This window comes from Macaca thibetana, chromosome 15, assembly GCF_024542745.1.
Source record: "Macaca thibetana thibetana isolate TM-01 chromosome 15, ASM2454274v1, whole genome shotgun sequence".
NCBI lineage: Eukaryota > Metazoa > Chordata > Mammalia > Primates > Cercopithecidae > Macaca > Macaca thibetana.
In genome coordinates, this window is record NC_065592.1 from 40,559,600 (window position 1) to 40,586,920 (window position 27,321).

Consider the following 27,321-nt stretch of genomic DNA (forward strand, 5'->3'; position numbering starts at 1 on the left):
AAGTTTGCTAAGTAGCACTGGGAACAAATAGTATTGCAAACTATGAAAAGGGAAGCAGAACAAGCAAGGTAGAAACACATTGTACAATGTGCACCAGAAGTTTTTGTTGTATTTTTTAATGTTGCTCCAACTGTAATATCACTGCTTAGATGGAGACAGTGAAATTAATTGATTTACTTTCAGGAGCATAGTTGCAAAGTTGTATGTAAAACTATACGAACATATGGACTTGCTAATTTCTCCATGCCTAGATTTAATTCTAGTCAATAATAATAACAACAATAGCTATGTCATTTAATCCTCACAACAACCTTATGAGGTAAATGTTATTATCACTGATTTACAGATGAGGAAACTGAGGTGTAGATGGACTGAGGGTCCTGTCCAAGCTCACACAATTAATAGGTGGCAGAACTGGGATATGAATCTAACTTGTGATTTCAACATGTTCCTCTAATTAAAAGCTGGACCCAATCTGAGGCATATATGAGAACTCACGGAAGTTACTAGAAGTGGGGTATAGATCTCTTCAGAACTGGCCTTGAAATTTCAACTCTTCTTAATACAAAAGCAACATCATGGTCTTTCCCTTGTTTTCATTTACTAGGCTCCAAATCACCAAACTTCTTTGCCTCTCTGGGAAAACTAAATGACCCACCACTTCAGAAGAATCTCATGGGGTCTGTGCATGGCTTTTCACATCCTCCCTGAAACACCAACACGCCCGGTCCGGGTTAAAGGATATCAGCACTGCCACACACTCTTCTTTTTCCCAAATTAATCAAGAAGTAGGAATTTCTGACAAATGCCATCTGCTGATTTTTCAGAGAGACAAGTTTTGGTGGTGTGACCAGCAGGTGCCTCAGCTTTTTCTAGCATGCAGTACCAAAATAGTCACCATGGCAACCCTGGGAGGGCAGACTTCCAAAGAGATGCATTGTGAGCACAGAAACTCTAGAGCACTTTCAAGCTAGAAGGAAGGAGGCTCAGCGGTGGGTTTCTAACAGTGGCAAGTAGCGCTTCTTCCCACAGCCCTGGGCTGGACCCCAGGCCCCTGCATACTGGGCACAGCCAGGACTCCCCGACCCTAGGGTGTGTGCTTCCAAGAAGAGGGGGGAAAAGGAATTTGTGGGGAGTGGCAGGCAGGTGGAGCAGACAACTCCCAGATTTCTGGCAGGAGGTAAAGTAGCATGGAGGGTGATAAAAGGTGCAGACCTGGGTTGGGAGGCAGGAGAATTAGGTTGAAATACCTGCCCTGTCGCTTGCTAACCAATGACCTTGGGCAATTGACCTTGCCTGTCTGACTCTCAGCTTCTCATTTTCGAAATGGGAGTGGTAAGCTTGCACTGCCTCTTCACAGGGAAAATTGTGGATATGATAGGAAGCTTGTGAAAACTGTTGGGAAAGTGCTCAGTGGACAGTGCCAAGCAGAAGAGAACAGGGATTTGGGGATCAGGAAGCTTGGGTTCTGGACCAGGCTCTGCTGCTTTCTAATCTTATGAGCTTGGGAAAGTCATAGAGCTTGTCAGACCTACACCCTCACCTTGGAAGAAGGTTCAGAAGCCCTGCCTCACAGAGAGGATGTGCAGGTTATCTGGGCTCTTTCTGTGACTTGGGATTCTGTACTCCCCTTTGGTGCAGACACCAAGACAAGATAAACCATACAAAGGATTTTACTAGTGGAAACATCTGTGAGATAAAAATGGGGAGGGAGCTGGTAGAGGCTAGGAGAGAGAAAGGCTAGGAGAGCCATCACACCTTGATGCAAGTTTGACCCAAGTGCAGGAGAGAGGGAAGCAAGGTTGGGTGGAAGCTCCTAGACTACCTATAGCAAGGCCATCAGAGTCCTCAAGCCAAAGTCACCTATCAGAGAAGTTCCCTGTCTCTTGGAGACAGTTCTGCCTTAGTATCCCTACCACACTCAGTTGCTGATTGTCTGGAAGCAGCCAACAGGAAGAGTGGCCTCTACATAAATATGGGTACAAGCAGCTAGAGGCCATGATCATCTGAGCTCCCTCTTCAGGAGACATATTCTTATGGCCACCACACCTACCCAATCCAGATGTTTTTAGCTTGGACATCCACATCAGGTACTTGGCCTCAGGCCCACACCTCTACTTCAGAAGCCTTGTACCCCACATCCATGGTCCTCTTACCCAGAATATTATAGGAACTCAGGCTCAATGATATCTTAGAATACCACCCCTAGGAAAAAATTTATTTTCTACATTTTAATTAGATTATGTAGCAAAGGTGCACAGTCATTGTTCCATTCTGCATTTGAATGCACGCAGGTGTAGGAATACATGCTTATTTGTCAGTGTGCATGCATATGAATAGTATATTTGTATATATAGATGAGCATTTATATCTACGTGCATGCATGTTGTGAATTTACGCAACAATACCATTAGCCCATTAGCACTACATAAGCATTTTGCACACAGTATCTTTGATCTTTACAACTATCTTTGAGGTAGATAAGCAGGTAGTGTTGCAGGTACAATCCTTGTTTCCCCCAACATGCCACTCAGATAATACAAGGTAGAGTCATGGTTTGAACCAGAAATGTCTTCCTTCAAAGTTGCAGCTCTTGTCCTTTTTGCCACCCATCCCCATCCCACCTACTCATATGTTGCATGAAAGCACATATGTGTGCATATATAAAAAAGATTCAGATAGGGGAGGGGAATATAGCTGGAGAGGTATAGATTGATTATGGATTGGTGACTGGTGAAAAGTATTTCTGCCAGAAGCCCCCACTCTCCAAAATGTAATTTTATTAGTGTGTGTCATCTAAAAACATATTGTATTCTAGCTGTAAGAATTTCTATTTAATGGGCTACAAAGACAAATTTTGGAGATTCTAAGCAACTCGAGTCTCTTATTCTTCTAGTATAATCAAACAGTGATCCACTTTCTTGGCCTTCCCCCAAAATCCTTGCTCCCATGGCAAGCTTTTCAGCCTACCTGGTGGAAATTGTTTTGTCCTGATTGGGAGGTATTAAAGAAAAAATATCTACTCCAACACCTTAGTTTTCCAAATCACTTGTCTTTGCTTGTTTCCCAGCAGCATGAAATACTACTCTGGAGAAACAGATTTAGAATCAGTTTCAATTGCCATTTATTGATCACAGGCACTATGCATACAATTTTCATAAATGATCATATTTGATTTTGATTCTCATCAAAATGATTTCTATTCAGCAATGAATAACTGAGGGTCTAATGGGTTAGGAGACTTACTCAATGTACCCTGTTAGTAAGGGGACATAACAGGAACTAGAGCTGGGCTCTGCAGAACTCATGGCCTGGCTCTTTCCACAGTATTCACATTCTCTCCAGGCAGAAGATACGATCTGCCCAAATACTTGCTTTCCAGGCCATCCACTAGCTCTGCTGTATCCTGGGAAACTGCAGGACCAGCCAAGCCCAGGACAGGGCTGCTTGGGGCCAGGGCAGGTAGACTTACCTGGAAGAGCACCAGCCTGGCTATCAGCATATCCACTTTCTTCCCATTTCCTTTTGCAGCCTCCTTCCTTGGTTCACAATGACAGTCCAACTTCTGCCAGTCCTGACTGTCATTCAAGCCTTTTTGCTATTTAAGAATTTTGAGGAAGAAAACCGTCATGTACTCAAAATCCTGGTAATCAGAAGTGTCTGGAGATTTCGAGCTGTTAACATAGAGAGGTGGCAAAAGTATTTTCTAGGACATCCTTATGGGCCTGAATGGCAGCGGGAGTCGACATAGCTGGTGCCTGGGCAGGTTTCCAAAGCACAGGCGAGGTGGAGAGTAGGTGAGGGCTGCAACAAAGGCCCCGACATCTGAAGAGCACTGCACAGTTTGTCAGCGGCTTTCAGCTCCACATTCTCACTTAGTCCTCACAGCAATCCCATGCAGTGACTGCTGTCACTCCTTTTCATGGCTGAGGAGACTGTTGGGAGAGGAAAAATGAATTACCCACTGGCAGGCAGGTAAGAGGCAGAGCTGAAACTCTCACGTAGTTCTTCCAACTCCAGGCCCAGCATCTCAGGATTGTACCCAAGTGGCTCTCGCACCAGTATCAGGGCCAATGGCAGGGTCAGCAGAAAATAGCAGAGGGGCTTGAAAACAGATGGGAACATCTGGAAAAGGTAAGGAAGTTGTCTTAGTCACTATAACAAATACCCTAGGCTTGGTAGATGAAATCACAGAAATTTAGTTCTCACGGTCTGGAAGCTGGGAAGTACGTGTTGAGTGTGCCAGCATGGTTGGATTCTGGGGAGGGCCCTCGCTTGACATCTCCTTGCTGTGTCTTTACATGGCAGAGAGCAGAGAGAGGAAGAACACTCTTCTGTCTGTCTTCATACGGGCACTAATCCCACCATGAAGGTCCTGTCCTCAACACCTCATTACCTCCCAAAGTCTCCATCTCCAAAAACTATCACACTGGGGATTAGGGTTTCAACATAAATTTGGGAGGAATGCAAAAATTCACTACATAGCAGAAGTATAGAGCACTGGAGGCCCAGTTCATTTAGTGTAATGAATGTCACTATGCTAGGGCACTGGGGATATGGCCTGAACAAGGTCATCCAGACCCTTCCCTAAGAAGTTAGACTCCAGTGGGGAGACCAGTGGATAAACAGGCAATTCCAACACAGAGGAACAAGCATTCTGGTGATGGAGGGACATGCAGGCTCTGTTGGTGGGTAGGGGAGGGCACCACACCCAGATGCAGTACTGCACCTCTTGATTCATTTTCCAAATATACAAAAATGACTTGGGGTTTGCAGAAGGAGTGAAAAAAAAAAAAACTGAAAGGTAGTTGCTGTGGGAGGAGAGATCCAAGAAGGCTTCCCACAATAGGTGGGCAGTCTTCTGGAACTGGGGCCCTGAAGGGTGGGTAGAATCCTGATGTGCAGAGACTTGGAAGAGAAGAATTGTAGCCCAAAGAAACAGCATGGTCCCTGCAGAGGCATGAAAGGGAAGATTCCTGGGGGTAATCACCCACCTTCAGAGCCTATGTAGGCACCACATAGGGTAGGGTAGCAGGAGACACAGCTGGAAAAGCAGACAGGGGTCAAGTCCGGCCTTCCAAGGTTTGGACTTTATCTTACAGGCGGTGGGGAGCTGTCGGGAGCATTTTGAGTGGGGCAGTGACACTGCTGGCTCTGCATTTTGGAAAGGTGGTTTTCAGGGCAGTTTGGATGATGCTGGGGAGTGGCTGACAGGTTGAAGATCAGTCCTGAGGAGCAGGTCGGTGAAACATGATAGGGGCATTAGCATTCAATCCAGGGGTGTGAGCAGCGAGGTGGTCACCCAGGCTGGCTTGAGGAGCAGCATAAGCACACAAGCCCCAATCATATCTGAGGAGAAGTGCAGATCCACCTGGAGGAGCTAGGTTTGCCTTACATCCAGGAGGCAAGCTCAAGGCTAGTGATGAGCCAGAGGGCAGGGGCAGAGCAGATGAAGGGACTCTATGAGAGTGCAGGGCCAGGGTGGGACGCCGGGGGTGGGGGTGGGGGGTTGGGGTGTGAGGGCTATTGCTGGAAAGGGCCACAGGGCCCACACTGAATGTGAGTGTGCATGAGTGCGTGTATGTGTGTTGGGCTGTATGTGTGGACAGCGAAGGATGCATGGACATGTCCCGGGCTGGGAGGAGAGGGCACTGGGTTAAAGGGTGACAGACCAGGGAATAATGAGGGCCCCCAAAGGCCTGGAGGGGAGACACACCGGCAGGAGCAGGTCTTAACACCCACATGGGCACTCAACCCTTTGCCATCTCTGTAGCTGTAGAAAGCAGAGCAGTGAGCTTCCCAGAACAGTTTTGTTCCCTTGGTCATGCATCATACTGGAAGGCAGTGCCTGCAGCATCTCCCAGCTGTCCAGCTCAGGAGTCCAGCCACCGTACCCCATGCACCTACTTAGCACGTGATACCAGACACAGACATGAAAACCCAGTCTTAAAAAAAAAAAAAAAAAAAAAAACTTGAATCAAACTCCTTTCTGGCACTTTCCACTGATTTTCTAGACATTTGTCCTCTGTACTCAGGGCTGAGGAAACCGGCTTGCCTGCAGGCTGGTCGTTCCAGGGGGTTCCTTTGAAAACTTCCTGCAGTGTCCAGGAGCGAGCAGCCTGCTGCACACAGGACGCAATGGCTGCTGAAATCCCACTTGAAAGTGAGCGGCATCGCCGAGACAAGCCTAGATCCTTTTCAGCACAGCGATTCCTTCCTTCCTCCCTTCCTCCCACAGCTCGGCTAGAGTTTTCTGCCCAGAGGAACTCTGTGAGAGCGTTTCAGAGTCATTCGGGCCGCTTGCCCCCAACAGGGCGACGCTGGCTGGCTGACCCCCCTCCTGCTGGGGGGTACTGTACCCACGGCCCGGGGCTTCTCTATTCCTCTCCTCCCCTCCCGCTGCTGACGCACGCTTCCTATAATAAGCCTCTGTTACTTGGAGCAGGGGCGGCTCCGTAGTAAGCCGAAACCGCTACTATATTTACACCCTTTCCACATTTAGACAAAGGCTATTTTTAACAGAAGGTCTATTTGTGGGGGTTGCCCACGTCACACTGTTCACATGCATCTCACCATCCTCAGTCTGTTCTTCTGATTTCACACTTGTACCGGGCCTCTCTCCTTCTCTCTCTCTCCTTCTCTCCATCATTTTTCTTTCGTTTCTTTCTTCCTTTCTCCAATTTCCTTCCTTCCTTTAATCAGATTGAGGTCTTTGGCAGGCTATATTGCCAGAGTCCTTCAGGGGACGGCGAGGCTCTGTCCTCATGGAGCAGAGTGGGCAGTGCGGCCACATGCTGGGCTGTGAACTGTTCTTGGCACCTACTGTGGGGACCAGCAGAGACCCCAGTCCCCAGGGTTCCATATTGGCCCGCTCTGCCTCCAAGTTTTTGTGAGCAGGATGCTGGGACCATGACAGCCTGGCCTTTTCTCCTCATGCCAATCTAGTTTTATTGGTGAGAAGGAAGGGTGTGTGTGTGTGTGTGTGTGTGTGTGTGTGTGTGTGTGTGTGTGTGTTGGGGGAGGGGTAGTGAGCAAGGTCAGAGGAAAATAAGCCAATGGGGTCATCATTCATGCAGAACACCTTTTCAACTTAAAAGTTAATTTTATCAGATTTGTCTTAGATGACACAGTTTTTGTTTGGGTGAAAGGAAGTTTCATATTTCCTACACGCATAATCCACTTATGAAAAGGAGGGGGGATGCACGGAGTTAACACATATTAAGTGCCTGCTGTAGTCAAGCCCTATTGGGCACCAGGGACATCTGGACCCTGAGAACGAAGTGAAGGGGTGGTCCTGCCTGCACCAGGTTTCAGATGACGAGGTTGAGGCCCGCAGAGATCTGGGACTGGCCTAAATTCACTTAGCTGGTAAGTGGCTGTGCTGGGACTTAAATCTATGTGTCTGGCTACAGACTGTGTGCTGGCCCCAAATCTCAGACCTCCCCCGTTGTTACCTTTTCAGCTCTCTAAAAAATCAGCGGTCTTCATTAACACTCTTTCTGTTATTTTCTTTCCCTAGTTCTGCTCCTCTCCTCACCCCCCACCCCAATGAGAAGAGACCTTTCCCACCTCAGAACCCCATCTGCACTTCTTTGGTCTACTTCTTCAGATGATGAGTCATCTGAAACATACACATGTCAGAATCTAAAAAGGACAACAGAAAAGGCCTTGCGGGCACTAAAGGGTCCCAGAGAAACCCCATGTTGTCAAATCTTGCGTTTTTCCCCAGCAGTCAATTTGGATTGTAGCTTCTGAGTGAAATATTGTTACTGCATTTCTGAGAGAGGAGAGCTGAGATTTGAATCCGCCTCAGACTGTGCTGGAAACAGAATACAGAGCCCATCACAGGATGTCCTGCCCTCTGTAGCCTCGTTTCTGAAAGTATCATTAAACATGTGGGAACCAAATGCCCCCTGAGTCCCCATATTCAAGCCTTTAAAATTGCAGATTCTGGTTCAGACATTTCCTAGAGACTCTGATAAGAGATTATTGTCTTCTTGGTGTCCTAGTGTCAGGGGTTCTGAGCCCAGGAGTCTAGCAGCTGTAACATGAGGCCAAGTCACATTCATCTCTAAAATAGAGATAATAACGTCCCTTGCCCACTCACCCACTTCACAATTTACAGAGATGTTGCAGTGAGACAATGCATGTGAGTGTGCTGCTGTGAAAGCTGGCAAACACGACAAGACTGCTAGTCGCTAGTGCTGATGTTTTCATCCTTAGTGAGGATGTGAGAGAGGGCTCAGGAAGGCCAGGTGACATGTACAAGGTCACACAGCAAGTAAGTGGTTGAAATAAAGGCACAATAGCCCTGTGTCCCTCAGCAAGGGGCTGAAAAGAAATTACAGAGCCAGTGGAAAGGCTCGGGTGCTGAGCTTTAGCAACGCTAGGCTGAGCTCAGTCCAGAAATGGGGAGACTGATTTGGGACGAATCCCATCACTCTCCCCAGCTGACCCTCCCTGCACCTTGGTCCCAGTGGCTTCTCAGGCTTCTCTGCAGCATGGGTGTCCTGCCTTGGCCAGAGCCGAAATCCCAGAGCGGTGAAAGAGGAGCCAGAGTCACGGGGCTTCTGGTTTCAGGACACACTGGAAAGGTGAGAAGGAAGCTTGTCTTCCCATGGATCTGGGCCAGACCTGGGTGGCGGGGCCTCCCCGCCAGGAGCTGGGACATTCCCTAGGTGCCCGGGCATCCCCGGATCAGGAGGGCCACCAGCAGTTTTTCAAAGCATTAGCTTGGTCAGAAAATAAATCATTCAGCACTTTGCGGAGACCAAATGCTTTGTCAATGCAGGCAAAACCTGACCCAGAATCTGCAGCCTGGGAAGGCCTTGTGCTCACCTGGCTTAGGGGCCAGTTTGGGGAAAAGAGGCTCTTTGTACCTGCTTACTGGAGGAGTTGATGAGAAAACCTACACACCTTGACCTCCATGACTCTGACCTTCACATCTTGGCCACGCCCTTCTCACCACTACTACCCATCAGCCACCAACCACCAGCCACCAGCCGCCACTCCACCTCTCTACCCCAACCCTCATCAGACTTTCACCTGCTTTCAAGGCTCAGGTGTTGCTCCCTATGTGAAATCTTGTCTGGCCCTCTTTCTCCCAGTCAGGAATAATTTACCCCCGCTCCCTTCTCTGTGCCCTTAGTGTTCTCTGTGAATGTGGTAGCGGTCTCAGACCAGTCTGTGCTGGAGTTATCCTGGCACCCAGCCTACAATCAGAGGAGTCGTGCGGTTCATCCATGGAATTTGAGTCAGGCTTAGTTTTCACCTCTTCTGAGGGTGGAGCAGAGCCTCTGGGCTGGAGAGATACAAACAGTGTAGAAGATGCTATGGTGTCGCACCAGCTCCCCTTTTAAGGACCAATGCACACCCCCTGCCCCCAGCTGCTGAATGCCACCTGTTTGCCTGCTAATGACTCACAGATGCCCCCCTTCTCCAGAGAATGGCTCTCAGAAGACAGAAGCTGCATCTCCACGAGGTTACAACTTTCTCCCCATACCTGCTCCCCAATCACCGCCACCACAGGCAATGACTAAGTGACACAGAAATGCAAAAGGGTAGTCCCCTCCCCTCAGGAAGGGACATCGCTGCAGTATGCTTCAGGCTCCAGAGAGTCAGTCCACTTCTATCCCCTCTCCAAGGATCAGCCCAAAGCTGGCTTTCCCTGAAATCACAGTTTAGGATGAGCAGCCTGAATTTCAGTTTTACACTGAAATTCCCATGTCCCATCAGTTTTGGGCAAATGGGGCTGATTGACTAGCTTAGACTGGGTTACCAGATTTAGCAAATAAAAATACAAGATACCCAGATATATTTGCACTTCAAATAAACAAAGCATACGCTTTGAGTATAAGCAGGCTTCATGCAAGACTTGCAACATACTTATAATGAGAAATTACTCATTGTTCATCTGAAATGCAAATTGACCTGGGCAGCCTATATTTTATCTGGTAGCCCGACCCTTGACCACACCTGTGTTTGTCTCTCTCCCTGCTCCTATCCTGCTTCCTTTCCTCTCTCCCTTGTAGGTTTTTCCTGAAAAGCACTCCCCCAGTAAATCATATGTACCTAAATCCCTGCCTCAGGTTCTGCTTCTAGGGAATCTGATGTAAGACTGTCATTAGTCCCTCTCTGCTGCCTAAGGTGACCAGAGAAGTCCTTTCATTTCCCCTGAACCTTGCAGAACCTTTCTTTTTGTTCAAACTTCACCTAGTCCATCCTGGCTAGAGTGGGGGAAATCATGACACTAATTGTCACCAGCTGAGGTCCTCCAGGTCCTCACAACAGCCCTGAGTGGTGGCTACAATTCTTAGATCCATTTTTAGATGAGAAGACTGAGGCAAGAGAGATGCAATAGCTTACCTGGCCTCACAGAAAGTGGCAGTGCCTCAATACAGAACCATATTTCCTGCCTCTTAGACTCTTGCTTCATCAGTGCCTCCCAGGGAATCCAGGAGAGACACAAGAGCAAGGCTTTAGCTTTGCTGATCCACCCCCACCCCCCAACCCCTGCAGCATTCGGACTTCAAGTTTTTACCTTGTCTCTTGTCACTGGAAGGATGGGGCAATTCTAGGTACGCTCTCTGGGTGACCCAGGGAGCTAGCCACTAACTTCACATTTGTGCAGAACTGGCTTCCCAGAAACCACAGGAAAATGGGGGTATCCAGAAATCCATGTGGCCACAGCCCCCTTTAGGAAGACTCTATTTTCATTCATCTATGACAGAACTAGGTTCGTGGCTTAGGGTCTGAGCCTTGATTTAACCATGAACATGAGAACTAGATTGACCTCTGGGGGATCATCCAGCTATGGCCCAGTGGGATTTGAAGTTTCCATAGACCTGACATTCATGTTAAGTACTTAACCTGGTAGCTGGCACAAGGTAGAGCTCACCTAACAGTGGCTGTAGGTAGTAGTATTTCCCATAAGCAATAGTAATAAGAACATCTGATTCCCCAGATAACACGAGAGTGATAAGAATATGTCCTACAGCGCACTCAACTAAACAGACTTCAGCTCAAAGCCATCCAAAGATGGAATGAGTCGCCTCAGAGGGCAGTGAGCTTTCTGTCATTTCACAGGGAAGAAAAGGGAGGGAATCTGTTTATCTACCTGCCAGTGGGAGATAATTTCCATCCATTATGTCTTTTAATCTAATGCTGAGATGTTCCAGAAAAGGCTGGATGGTGTGCCAGAAAAGGCTTGTGATGGTGTGCCAGCTTCTGAGGGACTGAACAAGAATGATGCAGAGGTCCCCCCTGACCTGAGACTCCAGGAGTCTCTAAAATGCTGACATCCCACATTTATGGTAAGACCAGTGGCCACTCTCGTGTCCAGAAATCTGGAATATAGTTCCAGAATAATGTCACAGGCACCAGCCCTGTGCTTTTCAGAACTGTCCACACACTCAAACCAATTAGAGACCCAGCTTGTGCCCCTGAGTTGGGGGGTGCAGAGTGGACACTGACCTATGGGCCCTCAAAATCCTCCTGACCAACAAGTTCCCCAGCATAGGAGACTGCACCAGGCCCACTTTCTTCTTGCCTGTCACCACACTGTGCCTCCCCTCTTCTTGAGCAGCTCGGCTCAGCCACGGACTGAGTCAGCCATGCTCAGTTGCCAGCCCTACAGCTGCCCGGCTGAAGGAACTGACTTTCTGCTCCCTCTCCCACAGCTGTCAAAAGGATACCCCAGAGTCCCCATTACACACAAACACACATGCGCGCGCGCGCACACACACACACGCCCTTATGGAATCTTTGCCCACAATCACAAAATCACAGGGCTGAAAGAGACAGCAAGTACCTAGCAGATTCGTTAAGTCCAGGCCTGTCAAGAAATCCCCTACCAGAAGCCTCTGTCCACACACCTTCACAGTGGAGAGCTCGCCCCCAGCTGGTGTCACCCTTTCCAGCATTGAACTCCCCGGCCATTAGAAGGTGCTTCTCATGTCCAGGCGCCAGGCATCCAGGTATCCAGGTGACTTCTTCTGGCTTCCTCTCATTGGTCCTAGTGTTTTCAGGGATGGCACGAGAGTCCAATCTTGTTGGAAGGTGGTGTACAAAGAGGTGCAGGAAGACACATGGGAGGAAGTAGTGAGAGATGAAGTCAGAGGTAGTGAGAAACGTCAGAGAGAGAATTAGCAGGGATGTGCACAATCTAAAAGGGACCTGTATCCTGCATGCTGACAATTTTTCCGTTATGTTTTTTTTAAAATTCTGTTGCTCTTCAGCTGCATGGAAAACATGTCCACCCCAAATAACTTACTCTCTGAGAACTGCAGAAAAAATGAGAGTATTGTATTACCTATTGCACTGATGAGAAAAGGGTGATCAGGAAGGGAGATCAAAACTGTACCACATGGAAAAGAGTTGAAAGAACTGGGTCTCTAGCCAGAAGAAGGGATTTGGCTGGTAAAGTGGTTGCCTCTGACAATCCTTCCTGGGGAAAAAAAGATTGGACCAATTCTAAACAGAATAAAGAATTGGACTTAGGACCAAAGGGTAAACCACCAGAGTGACCGAAAGCTTTCTACTAGACAGAACTGTCTAGCAGTTGTTAAGATAGTGAGAAGTCCCTGTCACTGAAGGTGTCTAAGGCGTGGGTGCACTTGATGTTTTATGTCTGACAGTTCATGACTTTTCTTTTAATGCATATGCACATCACCACCACCACCCCCAGCACACACACACACACACACACATACACACACAGAAACCTGGCCGTATAAAGCCAGGTGAGGCACACCAGTGTGGGGTGTGCATCTCTCACTTGGCTTAGCTTTGATCCCCCAGAGATTTTCCCATTGCAGACTTGGTTGTCAGCAAGAAATAAAAGCCTTTCCTCTCTCCTTGGGAGGAGCGGAGCAGATTGTCTGGATCTGCTGCGTACTGCCCTGGCTCTGGTCTCAGCACCAAACGCGTTCCTTCTGCTCAGTCTGTTCCCGTTTTGACAATGCAGAGGGGAGAGCTGGAGAAAGTCCCACAGCCTAGAGTCCTGGCATTGGAGGGCGGGGCTTTGCTGTTGGACCGGACAGATCACATTTGCATTCAAGAAAGACTAGGTGGAGCCCCTTGCTCCAACACAGGCAGAAAGTTTAGCTGGGATTGGCGCCCATCCTCAGGCATCTTTTGAAGAGAAAGTGCTATCTGCTGCTGTCCTTTCAGTGTTTTGTCAAGGGCAGAGCCTGAAAAAGGTTTTCGCAGGAGGAAACTTCTCTAAACCTCTCTAGCATCCTAGAGATTAAAATAAGTTATTTTTTCTCTGCAAAAGAGACAAGGTGCTCTGCTACCTGAGGGTGGAGTACTGGACCCTTCGTGTGATTAAGATCCAGAAAATATGCTTTTTGCCTACAGCGTTGTATGTCCCATTACCAGCCAGTAGTGATCCATGAAGCAATGTTACTCAAGGAGGATTCACTAAGCACCCACTCTGTGCTAGGCCATGCCTCCCAGGCACTGGGGAGCAGAGGTGAGAAAGATCCAGGATTTACCTTCAAGAAGCTTATAGTCCAGTGGGGGTGACTCTCCCAAGCAAAAAAATAAAATCCATGCACTCAGGGCTCCAGGAGAACTTTGCTGTGAGTGCACTAGCTGTCTGGGAGCATCTGGGACAGCATCTGCAAGGAAGGGATGCTTGGGATGAGTTTTCAAGGACACACAGGATTTTATGAAGTGGTAAAGGGCAGCAGTGGGAAGGGATCTTGCATGCAAAGTTCTGGGAAAGATGTGGAAAAGCTTTGTTTATTTAAGGAACTATGAGAACTTTGACATGACCAGAGGAGCTACCATGCAGGCAGGGAAGTGCAAAGGATGAATCTAGAGCAGAGGTTTTAACCAGGGACAATTTTGTACCCCAGGGACACTTGTTTGTCACAAAGAGAGGAATAGCAGTGCTACGGGCATCTACAGGGTAGAGGCCAGGAATGCTGCTAAACATCCTACCATACCACCATGTGGACAGTCCCCACAACACCGTGATCTGGTCCACAATGTCAATACTGCTGAGACAGAGAAACCCTGAGCATGGTAGGGTGTTTAGGAGTATCCCTGGCCTCTCTACCCACTACAGAGAAGGAGCAGCCACACCACGAAAAAATGGAGCTGTGTTAGGGGCACTGTGCTTTCTGAGGGTCACACAGAGAAGGCATCCAGGGGAAGGAAGCCAGGGGAGTGCTGTGCTTTCAGATTCTGCAACCTGTAGTCCTCCATACCTGTGTTTCAGCTAGCCCTCCCAGCTTTATTTTCTGTACATATCTGATAAGCCTACATCCAGTATCTGCCTCCAAATTGTTGACAAAAATATTAAATAGAAAAATTTCAGGGCAAATAATGACTTAGATTCATATAAAGCTATTCAGTTTATGGGGCATTTTGCATCCTTCATCTCATTTATATTCATTTTACAAAACAGAAAAATGAAGCTGAGAGATGTTCTGCAATCTAGGAGTTATTTAACTATAACACATTCAGCTCCCATCTCTTCTCCTAGGGTGGTCCCTGAGTGCTCCAAGGACCCCTGCATCTGGCCACAGGGGATGCTGGGAGTATCCTCCATCCTGGCCTAAAAGGGCTCCCTTTCAGCTTCCTGGATTTATATCTTGTGTGAGTGGCTAAGGGCAGGTTCCCTGGTCTCCCTCTGCCCCTAGCTGCGACACTCACATACCGTTCTGACTACAGGGGACTCTCTCCCTCCCTGAGGCTGAGTTGGTAAGAGGACCTCTCATGGATAGCAGGCAGGGACAGCTGCTCAGCTCATGTTCTCTGGCCAAGAAGCATTACTGACCCTGTGATTTGGCCCTTCATCCAAACTGGCAGATGGGTACAGGTGCCTTGCCGTGATGCTGCTTCCCCTTGACCAAGCATGCCTGACCATTAAATCACCCAGTGGAGGACAGCACCAGTCAGCTGAGGGGTGGGCTCTTTCCAAGTGGAACCCCAAAATACTGCTAATCTGAAATGTCACTGTTCTCAGGGACAGCACGAACGAACCACGCCAAGTCACACACTGCAGAAACACTCTCAATAATCAACACTAGGTGTTCTAACAGTTTGTTCAAGCTTGTTCATCTGTGGTTTAGAAGTTTATAACATGACAATCTTTTACCCTAATAGCTTTCTGGGAACTGATTGCCCATATTCCCCATATTCCCAAAGCCATCGCCAGCTCCCAGCTTTATCATTCAGGAAAAAGAGCAAGCGCCTCCCCTTCATCCTCCTTATCTCCCACAATCACTAAGTACAAGCCCAAGGAGAAGAATCAAGGGCAGTGAACCTTCATCAAACAATAAAATCCTGCCTGGTGCCAGGCCTACCTGTGCCATCCAAGCACTGCCTGCCCTGTCCCTCCATTAAAACATCTTACCCTCGCGGCCGGTGGCTCCCGGGGCACTGTCCTTTCCATGTCTCCTCCTCCCATCATCACAGCCCAGTGGCTCTCTCCTGCTGCTCTGGCTCCATCCCTCTCCAATAACATTGCTCCTTCTCTGGCAGCGTCCAGCCACTTTGTCACAAGCTACGTCTGTGGAGAGCACGGACCCTGGCTGCAGGATGAGACAGATAAGAGGATAAGAGGGGGCAGGAGCAGACAAAGAAGGTGGCAAGACAGAGTAGGCGAGAGAAAGTGGTGGCTAAGTCTAGGGTGCTGATTATGGAGGTAAGGGAAAAGGAGGCATGAAAGCTGAGCTCGTGTTGAAAAGAATGTCAAAGGGAGCTCAAGCACTGGGTGGGGTGAGGGCAGAAGAGAGGTCCTTTCCAACCCTGGGGCCTTTAAGCAGTACGAGGGCTCCCCTGGCTTGGAGCCACGCCATGCCTCTGATCCTAGGGAGTAAGAATGTCTTTTGGGGGATGCAGGGCAATGGCACCCATTTCTCCATGAGCCACGTGCTTGCATCTTCCAGTGGGATACTCTCCAGGGTCATCTGGGTCCTCTTGTCTTGTGCTTGTTCATCACCTGAGCATGATTCTCGCCTGCTCAGCAGGGCGGTAGGGGGTCGTGAGCTCACAGCCCAGAAGCTTGACCCCTGTGGGGCCTCGGCATCAGTCCCTGGGACTCTGTGGCAGTGAGGCAGCCACATGGTGTCAAGTGGCTGCTCTGTGTGAGGGGATTTCTAAAAATACATCTGTCCTGCTGCTCACAGGGCTCACGAGTGCCAGGCAGACGGGACAGGCATGTGCAACCTGCTCCCTCCTCACTGTCCCCACCACCTCCCTTCTAGTTCGGGTTGCCGCCTCTTCTCACCCAGACTATTCCACCAGCCACCTGCCTGCTCTCCCTCTCCCCATGGCCCACCAGGTATTATACTTACTGAAAACAGAATCCTGTTGGGAGACCACACCTCAGCTAAAGCCTATTCTCTCATTCATTCGCTCACTCATTCATTCAATCCTCAGCATGCACATTTACATTTAACATGCCAATGTGGCATGCTTTTTCGACGCCAGGCTTGTGGCAGATGCTACAGATTGGATGAGTGAAGCCAGACACAAAAGGATGTAGTGTATGAATCCATGTGTGCAATGCTCAGGAATAGGCAGATCTAATCTGCAGCAATGGAAGTCACAAGACTGACGACTTCTTGGAGGTGGCACGTAGCTATTGACTGAGGAAGGGCAAGGTGGACTCTCTGGGGTCTGGCTGCTCTATATTGTGATCTGAGTGATGGTCTCAAGGGTGTAACAAATTGAAAATGTACTGAGCTGCACACTTGAGAACTGTGCCTTTTACTATAGTATGTTAGAACTTGATAATTTTTAAAATGTATATAAAACATAATTCTGGTTTTGCTTTTTGGAGCTATACACATATCCATGACTCAAGAATCGAGGAGAAAACTATCAATACTCTAACAGTGCTTGTCTCTGACTGGTAAGATTATGGTAAACTTAATTTCCTTGTTGATACTTTTCTGGATTTCCCAAATATTCTACACTGAATAGATCTTGCTTAAGTAATGAGAGTAAATATATTAAATGTTATTTTAAAAGTAAAAACCCTCGAGGTGAGACAATCAGCAAGCACGAGGCAGGTGGCTGTCTTCCCAGAGGGGCCAAGCCCACTCACGAGCTTTTGTCCTCTTAGGCAGCAAGGACACCGGCTTAGAGTCATGCTCCAGGTCTGTGAGATTTCAGTGCAGCTAAATAAAGCTCTTGGCCCGCTGTGGGTGGTGAGGTGGGGCTGCCGGTGGAACCCTCGGGGTTTTCCTCTCATTCCTGAGGGGAAGGAGGTTCCAGGGCTTTCAGAGCCTTGCCAGGCCCATTCTCACCCTGGCAGCTGTTTAGACTAGCCTGACTCAGAGTCCCGTGCAGTTCTAACCTCTTAGGCTTGGGACTGTGAGCCCCAGCCTGCCTGGAGTTCTCTCTTACGGAGGGGGGATAATTTCAGGACCCCTACCACATCCCTTCAGCAGGAAGGACCTGCCAGTGTATGCAGTTTGGGGGCACAGAAAGATAAAGTGAGCTGATGGTGCAAGTGAAAAAAAAATACATACATATATATATATATATAGAACCCTGGAAACTCTAAGGAAGGAAGAAAATGGAACATGGAAGAATCACTCTGGGCCTTGGTTTTCCACCAGGAAATGGGGCTGTTGTGAGATTACCACATGAATAGCATGTAGAAAATGCTGGAATGGGGGCTCATTTTGTGTTCTGGTTTTGGTGACGCTTTGGGACATGAAGACCGGCTGCATAGCTGGCATGCTGGCCTCCTGCTCCAATTCCAGTGCCCCGCTCTCTTACTCTCTTGGCTACCACAGCCCGGACACGGCAGGGACAGGATAGATTTTTCCGTATGTGTGTCCGAAGCCTGATTTCTGCATTGGCAAACTATTGTGGTCATGTGATGAGGATCAGCTTGTGATTCACAAATGTATTTTGTATTTCTAGCTTGGATCCTAAAAACACTTCCCTCTTCCCTCCCACCTCCTTCTCCTCTGCCCACAACACGAAGGCTCCCACAGAGATGTCATGTGAAGGCTTCTCAGGCTGAGCCAAGGGAAGAGCCAGTGGCCAGCTCTGCCCTGTGACACACACAGCCTCCAGTAGTCACATGGTCTCCAGCTGCCACCACCTGCCCTCTGTCCCCGGTCTGCTGCCCTCTCCCTGGCAGGCTTCCTGAGCTAATGCTTCCCTCCAGGCCGCAGCGTAGCAGACAGTGGGACTGACGGACAGAGGGTACAGGGCCAACAGGCTTGGACAGTTCTCTTCCCAGCTGACCTTGGGGTGGGAACCCAACCGGGAGGCTCCTGGACACTACATGGTGTGCCCTGTGGGAGACGAGGTGCCTTACTGACCCAATCCAGAGGTAGACAGAGCTGTTGGCAGCTGCTTCCCCACAGCCAGCCCCAGCTCCACGAGCAGGGAGCCTGAGCCACAGGTGCTGAAATAAGGCAGTGCAGGGAGCCAATGGCAGCATCCAGTGTGCTTCATGGAAAGGCTGGAAGCAGGACTTTGCCAGGCCTTGGAGAGAGGGAAGAGGACAAATACAGGAGGCGTCATCTGTGTACATATTCACAAAAAAAGACAAACAAATCAGGGGTTCTCAATCAGGAGCTGTTTTGCCACCCAGGGGACATTTGGTAACATTTGAAGACATTGTTGATTGTGGAAACTGGGGAAGCGCTGCTGGAATCTAGTGAATAGAGGCTAAGGATGCTGTTGCTGAACAGCCTCTGATGCACAGGACAGCCCCCACTCCCGACAAAGAATAATCCAGCCTCAAATGATAGCGTTGCTGTTGAGAAACCCTGATCTAGACAGAAAGCGACCTTGCTAGGGAAGGTTTGAGCAGGACCCCATGAATAAACCCACCAGAGTGAGCTGCAGCTGTGAGTTCCAAGCTTGGAACCCTCTATGCCTATTTAGTGCCCTCAAATTTGAGCCCACACCCTTGGGCATAGGCACTAAGACTTCCTTTCATGATCTAGCCCTGGCTTACCCTTCAGCCGCATCTCCCACTGAGCTTTGGTTACACCAGACCATCAACATCCCAGATACTCCAAGGTCCTTGCCCTTGAGGAAGGAGATTCCATACCCTGTCTGGAATGCTCTCCTTCCGCTTCTGTCTGAGAGATACTCACTCCCCGCTCCTTGTTCTGAGTCCAGCTATGGCATATTTGAGAAGCCTTCTTTCGTTGTTATCCTGCATCTTCCTTGTTCCTGGGGTAACACACAGCCCCTCTTCCATAGAACATCACACAGGACAGATGCTGGGATGGCTGACTTGTGTATCTGTCTCTCCCACCAGACTGCGGGTTCCCTCAACAGGGTGAACATGAACAGTAGAAGCCACCAGTTTCTCCTGATAGTGTGTAGATGGGCAGACCTGGCCTCAATGGCAGAAGATACTTGGGGAACTGGAGAAAGTACAGAGGGAGATGTGAAGTTAACTGGGTCATCAAAAGAAGATGGGTGTACCACAACTTGTTTCTCCACCTGCTGCCCATGAACACTTGGATGGTTTCAGGTTTTGGGCTACTACAAACAAAGTTGTCATGAACATGTGCATACAAATCTTTGTGTAGACATATGTTTTTATTTTTCTTGGGTTAAATGCCTAGTAGTTGAATGGCTGGGTCATATGATCAATTTATGTTTAACTTTTTAAGAAACTACCAAACTTTTTTCCAAAGTCATTGTGCCATTTCACACTCCCACCAGCCGTGTACAAGAGTTCTGGTTCCTCTGTATCTTCACCAACACTAGGTTCGGTCCATCTTTTTAATTCTAGCCATTTTAGTGGGTATGTAGTGGTATCTTAATATGGTTGTAATTTGTATTTCCCTAGTGACTGATGATGTTGAGCATCTTTTCCTGTGCTTATTTACCATTCATATATTTTCATTGGTAAAATATATATTCAAAGACAGAGTTTTGAAAATTATGAACATGGTCTTTGGAATCCATCAGACCTAGTTTCACTTTCTAGCTTGACCATTTACTGTGAAATTTAGGATAAGTGGCTTATCCTCACTGAACTTCATCTTCCTCTTGTGTAAAATGAGGATAAAAGAACCCAATAAGGTTAGAGTGAGGATCAAATACTAAATGCCTTTAAAGTACTTAACCCAAGGCCTAGCATATAAAACATAATGAACGTTATTAATAATTATTATAACATTCTCCCTCGGTCCAATTGGAGTTATAACAAGCAAGACCCCTGGCATACCTCAGAAACTAATCTCTGCAGGAATTAAATGGTGTTTTATTTCCAGTACAGTAGATACACATAAATTTTTTTATCCTTAGGTATTGGAAATATGGAATTTCGTACCAGTCTATTATGTCACAGCAGAAAGAGTCTTTAGAGATATCTAAACCAAGGCCATGCCTTAGCCCAGGTCCTCCAGAAATAAGAGCCTGATGCAAGAATTACAATGCTGGGACTTTATTTGAGATGTGCAAACCTAGGGTTCTCAGGGTGAGGAAAAAATCAGGAAGGGAGACAGGAAGATTTGGAGGTTGTTGTGCAAGTTTCCGCTACACAAAAAAATTGCCAAAGAGACACAGTAGGTCTCTTGACAGAAGTGCTTGTTCAGCACCCAGAAATTCCCTGGAAGGTTTACAAAGAGCAAGCACACTTCCCAGAAGCCCAAGGAGGGAAAAAGTAGAGGATGCTTGTCAGACATCTTCCCTCCCATGATCAAGATTGACTTCATGGAGAGCAATGTCCCCTCCACTTCTGGGGCGTGTTGTCCAGCACCATGGTGGCCATTCAGGGACACACATCCCCTAGGTGTTCTGGCATTTCACCTAAGCCCAGAAGTCAATGGGCAGCTTCGTGCAGGGGGAAATCAGCCAAGGGAGAAGAAGAAAGTGCACCAGAGTTACATCCTGTCTTAGTCTGGGAACCCCTAGAAGCAGATCCTGAGTCAAAAATTTGAGTGCAAGAGGCTTTGCGGAGGAAGTCTCCAGGAAGCACTGGTAGAGGAAACAGGGAAGAGAGGGAAAGCTGAGAGCGTGGGGGTGCCAATGTACTGTTGTGGGCTCAATCCTATTGGAGACCTCTGGGAGACAGTGAGAAACACGTTTTAGGATTTTCCCACATCGACTTCTACCTCCCCTCCCCCAAGACAAAGGAGGGCCAGTCTCTGGGAATAGGACTCCTTTGGCATATCAGGTACTGCATCTGCCACATCTCGGCCAGGAAATTTTTTCTTAATTGGCCAGGACTTTTTTAGATTTGTTGGCTGCATGGTTTCTGTTGCAACTAGTCAACTTTGCCCTTGCAGCTCAGCCACAGGCAATATATAAACAAATGAGCAGGGCTGTGTCCCAATACAACGTTAGTCACAAGAACAGGCAGCCAGTTGGCAGGCAGAGTTTTCAGATCCCTGTGCTACAAGTATGATGCAACCCATTTTGCGTGCAAAAACTGAGTCCTAGTAGAGAAAGGTAACTGATCATGTAACCAGCCGCAGGCACATCTGCTGACTTTCTGTTCAATATTTTATCTACTGTGTCTTGCTACCTCTCTACTGAGGCCTTTGTGTGTGTGTTTAAAGAATCGGCAACCAGAATTCTCCCAGAAAGTATGTGGTTAGCCCACATTTTTTAAACGGTGGTGGTTTGTTTCCTGTTGGTGGCTAGAGAGGCTCCAGGGCCTGAAGCTTTGCAGGCTCCAAGAATGGCTCCAGACAGCTGTCTCCCTGAGCATCACTGAGTGGGGCTGCTTTGGAAGCCTCCCCCGTGCCAGCCTCTTCCACCAGACTCTGCCTCTGCTGCCTTGGCAGAGTGTCTCCAGCAGTGGCCACAAAGCACAGAATGAAAAAGCAGTTAGAGCACTGGATCCTGTAAAACTCTAAAAATATCCAGGAATGTGTGCACATATGTGGCCCTTCTGTGATCAAAACATCTGGGAAGAAGATCAAATGTTCCTGCTTTAATTTGCCTAAAATTCTGCGAAGACTTGGAAAGGGAAAGGATGTTGAAAGTCATTGACTTTAAGGGGGTGAGGTGGAGGGAGGGAAAGACGTCACAAGGTTTTGTTTTTTTAAGGCAAAGTAAGTTATGCGTATGCAGAATTCTCCCCTGGGGTGAGTCCTGGACCTTGATTTCTTTGGGATTCTGGGGATTGTTTCTTATAACGGGGGCGGAAAGTTCATTGGCTACAGGCTTGAATTCCTGATTTGAATGCCTTTGTTTAAAGGAAGATCAAAATGCCAAGACCCTCAATCAAATATTAGGAGCCATGATAGTGTAACAAATCACTAAATGTCAAATTTGAAGAAGGCCTGGTATAAGCCAGGCATTTTTCAGGTGCGGAAATCAAGACCCAAAGGGAGAGCTTTCCTGGATATCCCTTCTGACTCTCAAACCACTGGTGCATTGTGAAGAAGAGTTGGAGCAGAGTTCCAGTCCTGGTTCTGCTACTTCTAAACCATCTGACCTCATCTGTACACGGATGATACTGAATAGTTTTGTCTGTAAGAAGCCAGGTTGGAAACCTCTGGATCTCGTGTAGCTGCTTGCTGTGGCCCTGTAGCAGGGTGACCAAAGGCAGGCAGATGCCCACTGTCTTCATTACTTTTCATTGTTCCAAACTGTAATCAAGTGCCCTAGTCATTTGGGCTGGCTGATGCCAGCCTGGAATTCCATTTGTTTCCTGGCTTGAATCCTTGGCCAGAAAGTGGTTAACTGTCCTCTAGAGTTCCCTTTCTTCAAGCTACACCCTAACTCTGGGCCAGAGAAGGCAAGCCACTCCCTCAAGCTTAGGCTGCAATGAACGCAACTGCCCATGCACCCACCTGTGCCACTCTTGGCCATGCACCTGCCTGTGCCACTCTTCAGTCCCAGTGGCCTTTGGAGAGTAAATAGTGACTACATGGGAGATGAGACGAAAGCCCAGACTGGGATTCCCAAAAGAGAATATACACGAGGAGGAAGATCTAAGTAGCACCTGCTACTCAGGCACCAGAACTTCTCAACCTGCTTCCATCATGGAGAACAGTAATCCAAGCGGGACCTTGACTTGATCTCCACCCGCGGTGGTGCCTAGTGCACCCTCTAGAGGCCAATCTTTCTATTCCTCTCCAGTTATTCCAATGGGCTCAAAGACCAGGCCCACCAGGGGCACAGCTGTCACTCTCAAGTGACAAAATCATGAATTATCAGGATAGCCCTAGTAGTATCTTGGCAACACTGTTTCTTAGTCCTTTCCACTGTTGCCACTCGGTCCCACATGGGATCATCTAGATGGGAGGTCCACACACCCAAGGTCTTTATGAATGCCTCTTTCATGCTGCAGTACACTGTCTACACTTAGCTAAAAAGTCACGTTCTCTCGTATTAACCATGTGGCTAACAAGCCAGAGACTACATAATGAACATCCAAGAGCAATGGACTATTATTGTAATCGCAACACTCCAATTTGCCACCACTCTATTAAGTTATCATTGCCTATCCTCTCCTATTTTAATCAGTTCACAGAAACATTAAATAAATATACCTCCTTTGCCACCGAGAGAAAAATCTCAAAGTATGCAAAATCTTTCAACAATTATCCCTTGTTTATTTTTATTTCACTTGGTCCCAGCTGTAAGAGCTGTAGGAGCCTAGATGGAAGCTGGGTCTCTTCCTCAGTAGCTGAAGACAGACTGGAACCATCCTCTGTTGACCTCCCAAGTTGGGTCCATCTAATGCTCACTCTCTCATGTGTCCTGCTTTCCCAAAGTTCCAAAGAGTCAACAAGACAAACTGTTGTGCCAAGACTCACTTGCAGCATCTGGAAAACAAACTAATCTCCAAGCTGAATGCCAACCACATATGCCCACTTCCAGGAGATAATGAGCTGGGGTTAAATAAGATTAAGACACCTCCATAGAGCCCATCTCTGGGGATTGACAGCATCCAAATGGCAGGGATCGGCTTCAGTTTATCTCCATTTCTAGGGCTATCTTGTTTTACATGTTGGTTGGTCACATGTTATAAGTTTTTTTTTAAAAGCACCCCCTGGTTTCTTTTTCTTAATTTGGGAAGTAGGGAAATGGAATCAGAGAGATACTTGGCCTGCTCCTAGTCTAGGTATCATCAGGCTAGAGGGGAAAAGTGAAGTCACGTCGATATGGAGATATGCTTGTGATTTCTATATTCTGTAAGTATGGGACTGATACCAGGTGCTCCTTAGAGATAGTGTTGACTAACGTGGCCTTACACCCACATTTGCTCAGGAAAGTCCCAGTCTGTTGTCCTGACTTCCTGTCTGGTTTAGCATTCATCCAGGATATACGTTATTTTTACTCCTCAGGGGGTTACTTCCTCTGCCATACACACTGTAGGCACCTGTCTGGTGAACTTGTTTGTATAAAGTATCTGAGCATATTTCCAGATGGAAGTTAGAACAGGTGAGACTATGTGGCTAATTAACATGGAAACCGTGAGGAAAATGCTGAGCTTCCCATTCATTGGCTTCACATCTAGACATAAGAGAAAAGGAAAAGATTAAAGTCCAAATGAAGAAGTGAGGAACACTTCTCTGATTCTCTTGATTTTTCTGTACCAAGGATAACACCCACATCCCTGAGTTAAAGAGAGAAGGTCAAACTATGAGGGTGTGTTGGCTGCAGGCTCCAACCTCTGGAGAGGAAAGCTAAAATACCTTTTTAAACAATCTGCTCATAAGCAGGAACTTTCTGACATGGGTGATGAGCACTGCTCTACCGGGGTGCTAAGATAATAATGGTAAATGGATTTCAAACACTCTCCAATTCCAATTATCTAATACAGACGCTTAGTGCACCATGTTGAGAAAGAATCTAAGTTTGGCAAGAATGAGAGCCCTCAGTGATGTGGGATATTGACTATGGTTCCGGAGCAGAAAGCGTCTGCACACGTCTCGGTAATTTACCATTTCTATGCTAACAAAAAGAATTTCAGTGGGTGGAACAAAAAACTTTTAAAATTCCTCTTTCTACATGGCATGCCCTACTGGATGCTTTTTCCTTTTGGGACTGATTATGTCTGTAACTGTAGTTGGCTAACAAGGGCCTGAGGCGATATTCTAACTTATAAAGTCCCACTCTTCCACCATAATTTTCTAAGCGAGAGGGTAGGTAGGAGATTTAAGCCTAAATCTTAAGCTTAAATTATTTAAGATAATTTAAGCATTATCTCAGGATAATGCTTTCTTTCCCTTTTATGCTCTTTTCCTTGGGAGTGTTCTTCCTTAATTCTGCTCATGGAGATGATAGCTCCTACAATGAGCTAGGATGACTTTTAGTGATGGACTTGATTAATCTAGGGGCACAAATTTGGACCCTACAGTTTGGATATAGTCTAGCCTATCTCACCAGGGTGAGAAGATGTGGTGCGAAAGCTTTCTCTGTAGTAACATTTTCCCTCTGACTGGCTTTGTTGATCTGTGCCCTGCTCATTGAAATAGCAGGACTGGTGCCAGACAAGGTGGGAAGCTGATGGACTTGTGGATTTGAGATCTCAGCAAAACATCTTGTCATTTCAGCACAACCACCAATAATATATATTTTCCTGCAGCTGTGAGGATTAAAGACATTGTATAGAAAGAGGCTAGGACTCAGGCTACTGTTATACAGTTAGCTATTACTATTATCATCACAATAACAACAATGTCACTCAACGACCAAATTGTCACCGTCTGATTTTTGGCCAAAGTAATACATACTGTGGTGACTACAAGGTAATTCTCTTGAGAAGATAGCTGGACTACAACAGGCAGTGCAAATCTCCTCTGAAGACCCATTAGTAAGAAATTCAATACAAATTCCATCCTATATTCCATTGCTCAAATGAAGTGTTGAACATAATGGGAAGTTTGATGTCAGCCACTCTGCTTCCCAAGGTTTGTACCTTGAGAGGTTTTCATAATGTCTTTCTTTTTTATTTATTTATTTATTTATTTATTTATTATTATTATTATACTTTAAGTTCTAGGGTACATGTGCATAACGTGCAGGTTTGTTACATATGTATACTTGTGCCATGTTGGTGTGCTGCACCCATCAACTCGTCAGCACCCATCAACTCGTCATTTACATCAGGTATAACTCCCAATGCAATCCCTGGAAATGCTGGAAGTCCAAGGCGAGCTTCCTCAGATCATGCTTGCTCATTGGTGGGTTGGGTGTGAGATGTGCAGACACTCCAGATGTGGTGTACCAAGCCATTGGGAAACCTTGAGGCCCTTCAGCAAGCTGGCTCCAGGATAACTAGAAGCCAGGTGGAGGGTCTGTATACTGAGTCCTTCCATGAACCTGTTCATCATGCCATTGCTATGGGACAGCATGGATGGGACAATTCTTAGGAGGGAACTGGCTTATATTATTTTAAATAACTATAAAGACAGAATTTGTAGATTTTGGTTAAGTTATAAGGTTTATATGTTGCCTATTCATAGGGAAGAGAAAAGGCTCCACGTGGGAGTATGTGCACTTTTAAAACAGGCCAATAAAGATGCTGGAGGCCCTGTTCTCCAAGGAAAACTGGTGAATACGAAAGCTGGTAGCACTGGGCAGGCCCTGGCTGTATAAACAAATGTTGGACCAAAGATGCTAAAGGGCTCCTGCTTTTACAAGGAGAAGAGGAACTGAGAAACAGAAGGCCCAAAAGGACCAATGGTGCATCTGGTAGTTGACAAAGGAGGCCAAGAATGGACAGTGTGAGCCCAAATGTGCACTCTGTGGGTTCAAGGATAATCTATGTGAGCCCAAGGGTATACAATATCAATGTCTGCTATCTGAGAGGTCCTAAGTTTGAGAGGTGATATAAAAATGGGATCTGGGGCTGTGCCCAGTGGCTCACATCTGTAATCCCAGCACTTTGAGAGGCCAAAGCAGGTGGATCATTTGAGGCTAGGCAAAACGTGGCAAAACCCTGTCTCTACTAAAAATACAAAAATGAGCCTGGCGTGGTAGCACATGCCTATAATCCCAGCTACTCAGGAGGCTGAGGCACAAGAATCACTTGAACCCAGGAGGCAGAAGTTGCAATAAGCCAAGATCTCACCACTGCACTTCAACCTGGGAAGCAGAATGAAAAAAGGGATTTGAGGCAGGGGAGCCAGGTATACTCTAAATTCTACCTGGGTCCACCCACCTTCTTTCTCATGAGGCACCCAAGGGAAATACAAAGGCTCAAAAGTGCCAAAATAAGACATTATTAGCTGAGGCTTTAATACTAAGATCTATTATAGAATTCCAATAAACTAGGTTAAAGCATGTTGAGGGCTTCCTTTTGCTGGTCAGAACAAGTTGTATAAGTAGTTAATGTTCCACTGTATTCAGGAAACCATTCCATCTGGGGCAGAAGTGCCCGGGGCTACTGGTGTCTGTGTGTGTCTTGGC

At 47.2% G+C, this 27,321-nt stretch overlaps 1 protein-coding gene and 1 long non-coding RNA gene across 2 annotated transcripts; both read left to right on the forward strand.

Moving 5' to 3' along the window:
* Window positions 1–999: 999 nt before the first annotated feature.
* Window positions 1,000–15,275, forward strand: LOC126937279 (uncharacterized). The gene is made up of 8 exons (XM_050760696.1): window positions 1,000–1,146; window positions 3,532–3,690; window positions 8,478–8,594; window positions 9,149–9,253; window positions 10,032–10,088; window positions 12,816–12,891; window positions 13,360–13,474; window positions 15,118–15,275. Exons 2-8 carry the CDS (start codon window positions 3,551–3,553, stop codon window positions 15,273–15,275), a joined length of 768 nt encoding a protein of 255 aa, XP_050616653.1. The 5' UTR covers window positions 1,000–1,146; window positions 3,532–3,550.
* LOC126938121 (uncharacterized) lies at window positions 3,829–6,092 on the forward strand. The gene is made up of 3 exons (XR_007719953.1): window positions 3,829–4,134; window positions 5,103–5,239; window positions 6,036–6,092. It is a non-coding gene; the product is annotated as an uncharacterized LOC126938121 (long non-coding RNA).
* Window positions 15,276–27,321: the final 12,046 nt, after the last annotated feature.